The sequence below is a fragment of the Spinacia oleracea genome, chromosome 1, assembly GCF_020520425.1.
Source record: "Spinacia oleracea cultivar Varoflay chromosome 1, BTI_SOV_V1, whole genome shotgun sequence".
Lineage (NCBI taxonomy): Eukaryota > Viridiplantae > Streptophyta > Magnoliopsida > Caryophyllales > Amaranthaceae > Spinacia > Spinacia oleracea.
The window spans coordinates 18,785,422-18,793,554 of record NC_079487.1 but is presented as its reverse complement, the minus strand read 5'-3'; the positions used below and the strand labels follow the sequence as shown (position 1 = coordinate 18,793,554).

The 8,133-nt window shown below is 34.0% G+C and overlaps 1 protein-coding gene across 3 annotated transcripts; it reads right to left on the bottom strand.

Annotated features, from left to right (window-relative positions):
* Positions 1 to 333: 333 nt before the first annotated feature.
* Positions 334 to 5,286, bottom strand: LOC110803346 (probable beta-D-xylosidase 5). Of its 3 annotated transcripts, none has more exons than XR_008925775.1 (7): positions 4,980 to 5,255; positions 3,987 to 4,291; positions 3,793 to 3,870; positions 3,500 to 3,660; positions 3,252 to 3,345; positions 2,394 to 3,160; positions 334 to 595 (listed from the first exon to the last, which is right to left on the bottom strand). XR_008925775.1 is itself a non-coding variant. In XM_056834609.1 (7 exons), the coding sequence occupies exons 3-6, from the start codon at positions 3,815 to 3,817 to the stop codon at positions 2,991 to 2,993; spliced, it is 465 nt and encodes a 154-aa protein (XP_056690587.1). In that variant the 5' UTR covers positions 3,818 to 3,870; positions 3,987 to 4,291; positions 4,980 to 5,286; the 3' UTR covers positions 336 to 595; positions 2,394 to 2,990. The 3 variants fall into 3 exon arrangements, 1 of the variants encoding a protein (XP_056690587.1); XR_008925774.1 differs by having other exon boundaries at positions 335 to 595; positions 3,782 to 3,870; XM_056834609.1 differs by having other exon boundaries at positions 336 to 595; positions 3,248 to 3,345; positions 3,782 to 3,870; positions 4,980 to 5,286.
* Positions 5,287 to 8,133: the final 2,847 nt, after the last annotated feature.

Sequence of the window (8,133 nt, the reverse complement as noted above, 5' to 3'; positions counted from 1 at the left end):
GGCCTGCCCGCACTTGATGTTTCTCAAGTGCTGCCAAAATATTGGCAGCACTTGATACTTCAAGTGCTGCCAATTTACAAAATGAGCCCGCACTTGACAAACTTGGTGCTGCCAATTTTGCAATATGAGCCCGCACTTGACAAAGTTTGTGCTGCCAATTTTGAAAATGAGCCCGCACTTGACAAATTTTGTGCTGCCAATTTTGGAAAATAGCCCGCACTTGACATAAAAATGGGCAGCACAAGCATAAAAAAGAGCCGCACTTGATATATAAATGAGCCGCACTTGATCTAAAACATTTGTTATAAAACTGATATCCCTGCTACATATATTATACAATTCGACCACCACTAGTTAACCTCCATACATCATATAAAAAAGTATCCAATTATATAGATAATGAAATTGAATATTATATAATTATAAATATAAAAATTTATTACATTACAATCCTATGAAAAACTAGCATCAATAATCTAAGATTCACTACAAGAAAATATCAAAGACAATAAATGGTAATGACATTTGCCAACTTTTCTCGAACTTCATTTATCTACTCAATGCTAAAAGGCTGTTCCCTCGGATTGTTGAATACCTAAAGAAGATAAACCATCGAGAAAAAAAAATGTTAGTTATATTATAAATATTGTAGGGTACATTAAAGTAAGACATAATTTGCTCACAACAATGAAATAATGAACCTTATAATAATAAAAATGGCTTATTTCTCTCCTAACTTTCATCCAATGAACCTAAATAAGTATTTTAAACCTTTTGGATGTTTTATATACTTAGTTTTATGTTTCAAACACTCATTCTCACCTACTTTGGTCATGTTATGCACATTTAAGGCTCGATTGTTCATTATAGTTCAAATTTTGACTAAAATGGCTTATTTCGCTCCTAATTTTCAACTAATGAACTTAAATAAGTATTTGAAAACATTTACATGTTCATTAGACTTAGTATAATATTTCAAAGTATTATTCTCACCTACTTTGGTCAACTTATACACATTTAAGGCTCGTTTGATCATTGTAGGTCACATTTTGACTAAAATGACTTATTTCGATTCCAACTTTCAACCAATTAACCTAAATAAGTATTTTAAACCCTTTAGATGTTTAATATACTTAGGTTTATGTTTCAACACTCATTCTTACCTAATTTGGTCTTGTTATGCACATTTAAGGCTCGTTTGCTCATTATAGTTCATATTTTGACTAAAATGGCTTATTTGCTCCTAAGTGTCAACTAATGAACTTAAATAAGTATTTGAAACCATTTACATGTTAATTAGATTTAATATATTGTTTCAAAGACTTATTCTCACCTACTTTGGTCAAGTCATACACATTTACGGCTCGTTTGATCATTATAGGTCACATTTTGACTAAAATGGCTTATTTCACTCCTAACTTTCAACTAATGAACTTAAATAAATATTTGAAACCATTTACATGTTCATTAGACCAAGTATAATAATTCATTAGACATATTCTCATCTACTTTGGTCAACTTATACACGTTTAAGGCTCGTTTGATCATTATAGGTCACATTTTGACTAAAATGGCTTATTTCCATTCCAACTTTCAACCAATGAACCTAAATAAGTATTTTAAACCCTTTATATGTTTAATATAATTAGTTTTATGTTTCAAACACTTATTTTCACCTACTTTGGTCATGTTATGCACATTTGAGGCTCATATGTACATTATAGTTCATATTTTGACTTAAAATGGCTTATTTCGCTCCTAAGTTTCAACTCATGAACTTAAATAAGTATTTGAAACCATTTACATTTTCATTAGACTTAGTATAATATTTCAAAGACTTATTCTCACCTACTTTGGTTAACTTATACACATTTAAAGTTCGTTTGATCATTATAGGTCACATTTTGACTAAAAAGACTTATTTCGATTCCAACTTTCAACCAATGAACCTAAATAAGTATTTAAAACCCTTTAGATGTTTAATATACTTAGTTTTATGTTAAAACACTCATTGTCACCAACTTTGGTCATGTTATGCACATTTAAGGCTCGTTTGTTCATTATAGTTCATATTTTGACTAAAATGACTTATTTCGCTCCTAAGTTTCAACTAATGAACTTAAAAAAGTATTTGAAACCATTTACATGTTCATTATACTTAGTATAATGTTTCAAAGAATTATTCTCGCCTACTTTGGTCAAGATATACACATTTACGGCTTGTTTGATCATATATATAATATATGAATATTTATTTCTTGTGAACTTCATTAAACGAACTGAAGCACATTTGAGTTTGGAAATGGTATACAAGTACATGACTTAATTTAAATAAGTAATTAGGCTTCAAGGAAAACAATGTATATATATATATAAAAGTTGTTTAAACTTACTTGGATTGTGATGTCCAAATACTACTTGAGCAATGGCTTCTCCACCATCTTGTCCAGGATAACAGACCCACAGAATGGCACGAATCTTTCTCAATTTAGTTGCGAATGACACATCAACTGGACCAGCTGACATGATCACAAGAATAACTTTTCCTTTGGCTGAACTAGTGACCTTCTCTCCCAGCATCTTTTGGTAACCTGGTAATGTCAAGTTTACTCTGTCTAGTCTCTCTGCTTCAATTGACTGATCGAGTCCCACTACCAAAACCACAACATCAACAATGGCTGCCACCCTAGCTGCTGCTTCGATATGCTGTTTATCTACACACTTTACATTTTGGCATCCTGGTTGATACAACACTCTTTTCACATGTTTTTGAAACCCGTGTAGAGGACTAGTATACCTACGTGGTACACCAGCATAATTACTTAACATGGTTTTGGTGGCATTAGCATTAGGACCAATAACAACCAACTTTTTGACATATTTTGAGTACAATGGAAGAGTTGATCCTTTTTTTTCTAGCAACACTATCACTTGCTTTGCTGCATCAAGGGCCAACTTTTTGTGATCTTCTGTACATACATCAGACGGCCTTAGTTTCCAAAGGGGTTCTTTTTGGGATTCCCATCAAAGAACCCAGGTCGCCTGAGGACTACATAGTTGTATATCAAGGCCTGGTCTACAACTGATTCCGACACCTTTCTCTGGTTAACTTCTCTCACCGTGTACTTACGTAGATAATCTCCATAATTAATGTTAACTCCTGCATGCATGATTATGAAAATGTATAATCACTTGCTGCAGACTGCAGTATAAACTAAATTCCAAGTTTCAAATAAGTGCAATGTACCTACTTTCAATGCAAGGGCAACTGCATCCTCTAGTGTAGCTGTGTAATTGATAGACTCGTACAACACTTGGATATAATCAAAATCAGTGACAACATAACTGTAATTCAAGGAAAACTTTAGTATACACATGCACGTTCTAAATTTCATGTGAACGAATGAAATAAAGATAAATATACAAACTATATAGTAACAAACAAAATATACTTATTTGTTAGACATCATAAACAAGGCACAGGAAAAAGTGTACTAACCCATCTAAACCCCATTGCTCTCTAACAGTTGCTTTAAGAAGATTGGCTTCAGCACAAGTTGGAATTCCATTCACTCTGTTATGAGCACATAACACTACTGAAAAATTGATAATGTCAAGGCATAAGTGCCGAATACAATTGTAGAAAATTTTAGCTCGAACCTGGAACAAAACACGTGAAAGAGACATATTATTAGTAATGCATCCAAAAATACATACATCTGTGCATAGCAACACACTTGAACAAGAACAACAACATGAATGATAGTATAGAGAAACTAACATGTCTTGCACCTTTAATTGGATTATCACCCACCATGTAAAGAGCTCTGAAGTAATCTGATTGATTATTGTTCAATTGAACATCAAAATCTGTATAGCAATGAAGCTGTCAGAAAGTGACCTCTGCATTCTTAAAAGACCACCAACACTGCTATGAAAAAGTAACAAGCACACCAAACCCGGAATATTAAAGTGATAAAACTAACCTTCTGTCTTTCCCTTTAGTACAAAGATTCAACAAGACACTTTGGAGTGCCCCTGCTGTAAATCCGACTAAACTAAACTGTACATCCTTGTACAGAAGAGACTGAATTTTTTCTGTAGATCAAATTCAATATAACAGTAACTTGCTTCAAATACGTAGTGTGGGAGCTTATGCAGTCTATTCTGCAGACCAGAGCTGAAGGTGTTGGCATATAACCAACATGGAGCAAGTGCCCAAACAACTACTAAATTGCATGCTGCTACTGTGACCATATTTATAAGTTCCAAATCCCATTCCTCCTTTATTCTGTCACATACAATAACCAAAACTTTAAGACCATATGACATACTCAGTTGATAAACTCATCATATAATGACAGTAAATCAGGCAGTTTTATTAGTGCTGAGTGCTAACAAATCCGTATTTATGGCTGATATGCAATCTGCATTAAGAAACTGAATGATTTCAGCTTGAAGAATCAGTTACATCGACGAAGGAGAGAAGATGACGCATATTGTGAAAGACTGAAAGTTACTAGTAAGTAATGGCTACTAGTTACTGGTAAGTAATGGATACTAGAAGAGAATATAGGCAATAACAACACAGTCAACAGGGCAAATAAATATGATTCAGCTTGAAGAATTAGTACATCGACCCAGATTTCTACACCAATTTTAACAAGTAAAATGCTAAATTTAATTCCAAAACAATCATCAGAAAACCTTAATCGAAAATTACAGCATATTTGATCCTAATTGTTGCAATTTATCGGGAAGTAGAGACCTAATTCACGTAATTTCTCATAAATCTATTCCAAAAACAACAAAAATAAAACTTAAATATTTCAAATTAAACTTGGAATACATCTTAATATGGAAGGATGTAATTCTTCCTTATCTTAATATTTCATGATGAATCTCGTCATTTCCTTTAACAACTCGTCATTACAGTAACAATCTTATAGCAAGTAATTAAATTTACATCACAAACTTACAAGAGAGATAAGGAGGAGCGACGCGGCGGAGGGGGAACAACAGCGGCAACTCGGCGGTGGGAGACAACAGCGGCAACTCGGCGGTGGGAGACAACAACGACGAAGTGGTGGTGGGGGAAAAGCTGTGCGGTGTGTGCAGTGAGTGGTGTGAGTCTGAATTTCGCTCCCGGAGAAGACCCAGAGAGTGGAAGGAGAGAAACCAGAGAGGGGAAGAGAGATAAGCGGGAAATTGGAGTTGGGTTATAGTAACCAGAGAAGAGGGAGGAGAGAGAAGCAGGAAATGAATATTTTTGGAAAATATTTTGTGCGGCTCATTTTACAAATGAGCCCGCACTTGAACTCAAGTGCTGCCAATTTTTTAAAATAAGCCCGCACTTGTGAAAATGTATTTTTTTTTTTTTATGTCCTCAAGTGCTGCCAATTTAGTAAATGACCCGCACTTGAAGGGAAGCACATGACGATTTTTCCTCTAGTGTGTCCAAATGGAGAAATCGGAATCTATTCGATTAACGATAATCACGACTATTTTCCTATATAGTTTCTAAATGATACTCTCAAGTGACTTTCACACTAAACAAGGTTGTCAAAGCTAAGATAAGATGTCATAAGGATTGAACTTCGGTTCAGTACATCTTTTCAGCATATATATCTAGGGTTGTCAAACCCAGTGGGAGTTAGTGTTTACATCAAACAAACTCAAGGATAGATATATGTTTCTTTATGAGCGACTCATAGAAACAAAAGGTATTGATTCTACCACAAATCTGAGAACATATGGTTGTTTCTTAAGATAATGTCTTTTAGGAAACCATCATATTTCCAAAAAGGCAAGTGGGAGAAAAATGACCTCGAATGGACTTCGAGTCAAGCAACAAACAAATGTAGGATACTTAGGAGTCTTTGGAAAAGCTCCATACTTAGAAGCTTCTGGAAGAGCTTCATGAAGACTTTAGAAGTGCTTCAAGAGAATCCTAATACTCAAAGGACTTGAGTAATGTCTTTATAGACACTAACGTTTGATGTTCAATACCTAGGTAAATCGTATAAGGAATAGAATTCAACCAAGAAAGATACATAGATATCTTGAGGAATGAAAACTATGAAGACTTTGGAAAGTGCTTCAAAAACATACGACTTACAGGTTAGCTATGACGAATTAAAAATTCCCAAGTATGGTTTGAGTCCATCAGAAACATAAAGTATGGTTCGAGGCCATACAAAATGGTTTGAGGCCATTTCATCCAAAGTACCTTAATCTTGAAGAATCAAATCTATGATTTGGTTGATTTGCATAAAGGGTTCACTCCCATTAGTTGCAAACATGTTTTCTAAACATAGAACGTTGATTTGCATAACGGGTTCACTCCCATTGGTTGCAAACATGTTTTCTAAACATACAACGTTGATTTGCATAAAGGGTTTACTCCCATTGGTTACAAACATGTTTTCAAAACATACAGAGATGATATTGTATACTCATACTAAAGAGAAGCTAGATTGGTGGTTAAAGACTGTAAACAACTTCACGGCGTTGATAATGTTCAAATCTTTTTCACCAAGTCAGAATGTTTGAAATATTTTGGATAAATCTAGCAATCATTGCATATGGCAATATGGAAATGGGAAAACGAAACACCTTACTCAATTGGACTTGGAGAAAGGAATTGTGTGCATCACACAATGTTTAGTTTTGGATGCTAGATAAAAGAGAAAGCTTAAGAAATTTATTCATAGATTAAAGCATGCAAGTGGGAATTAGACCATATTTGTCTAAAAGGCTATTGAGCAATCATAGCTTTATGAAAATATGGATCATCTTATAGATGAGGAGTTTAGTGGGAGCCAAGTCAAGTTTATTGGTTCTATATATGAGATACATATCTCTGTATTGAAAATGACATTCAAATTCTAAATGGTTAGATTTGAAAGTATTTGTCAATTTTAGAACCATGGCGAAACTTAGAACATATTGGGTTAAAGATCTATTGGATAGGATCTAAAGCGTTGTTTGGATTCTGGAAAAGTAATTACTAAATCAAACACAATGGAGAGACTCAAAAGAGACTCTCAACCCTTATGAGTAAGTCTAAGTTATGAATGCTTTAACTAAGTATAAAGCTAGGCTGTTATTACTAAAGTTAAGCATGAAGGACCTTGAAGAGGTGCCTTCACCTTATATAACATGGCAATGCCAAGATTTTAGCAAGATTCGGTGTTTCTTGAAACAGAATGAAGCTAAAAGTTACATGGATGGATTTTAAAATGCGAATGGTTTTTGCATTACAATCAATCATGTATAATGTGATATACAGATCGCCAAGATAACTCGTGAACATTGGATCGTGACGAGTTTATACCAATCTCTATTGATCTGGATCAAAGATCATTGGAACAGTATCAAGAACATCCAATACATTTGGAGATGTAGGATGAGCACTTGATAAGAGGAAGTGAAGATAACTAAAGTTTTTATGCTACATGCATTTGCCTAAGAAAAAGTTGAATCTTGTTGTTAGGTAAACCACAAACATACACGGGCAATTGGGCGTCGTGAAAAGGTGGTTACATAGGTTCTAAACCATATGTGATGCATGGGAAACTGAATCAATGATTAGTTTCCAAGTTCTCAGTTGAAAGATGTATCTCCCACATCTCTGTGAACTGGTTGGAGTATTCCAAAAGGATGGCATCATTTGAAATTCTACATAAATTGAAATGAATTCATTGTTGCCTAAGAAGCAATGAAAGGGAATTATTTTTAGTGGGAGTTCTTCAATGAACTCAGGTTGATCACAGGTCTGTTACCTGGATGATTTTCTATTTTAGATATGATTATCATTCTAAACAGCAACGAAAGACTAGATCATTCTAGAAACATATTCAAAGATCTTTTCATCTTACATCGAAAGGCTTTCGATTGAAAAGATGCTAAGGATAGCAAACTATGATAAACTAAACCTCTGCATTGAATGATACACAACATTCATATGCAGATATGGAATCAAGTTTGACTTCTATAAATGTTTTAAGTATTGGGTGAAAGGCCTATATTTGTAAAACATTAAATGCTTGATTTTGGGTTAGAGGCCCACAAATTGATAAGCATTTGGTTTAAAAATTTATCATTTATGAAATTATATTTCATAGTTCATTT

Bases quoted from the DNA above. Each gene is read 5' to 3' on its own strand.
- LOC110803346 (XM_056834609.1), bottom strand. From the start codon at position 3,817: ATGGTGGGTGATAATCCAATTAAAGGTGCAAGACAT. The intron at 3,661-3,781 runs GTTAGTTTCTCT...GTTTTGTTCCAG, and splicing joins CAATTAAAGGTGCAAGACAT to GTTCGAGCTAAAATTTTCTA. The intron at 3,161-3,247 runs GTACATTGCACT...TCATGCATGCAG, and splicing joins TGCCCTTGCATTGAAAGTAG to GAGTTAACATTAATTATGGA.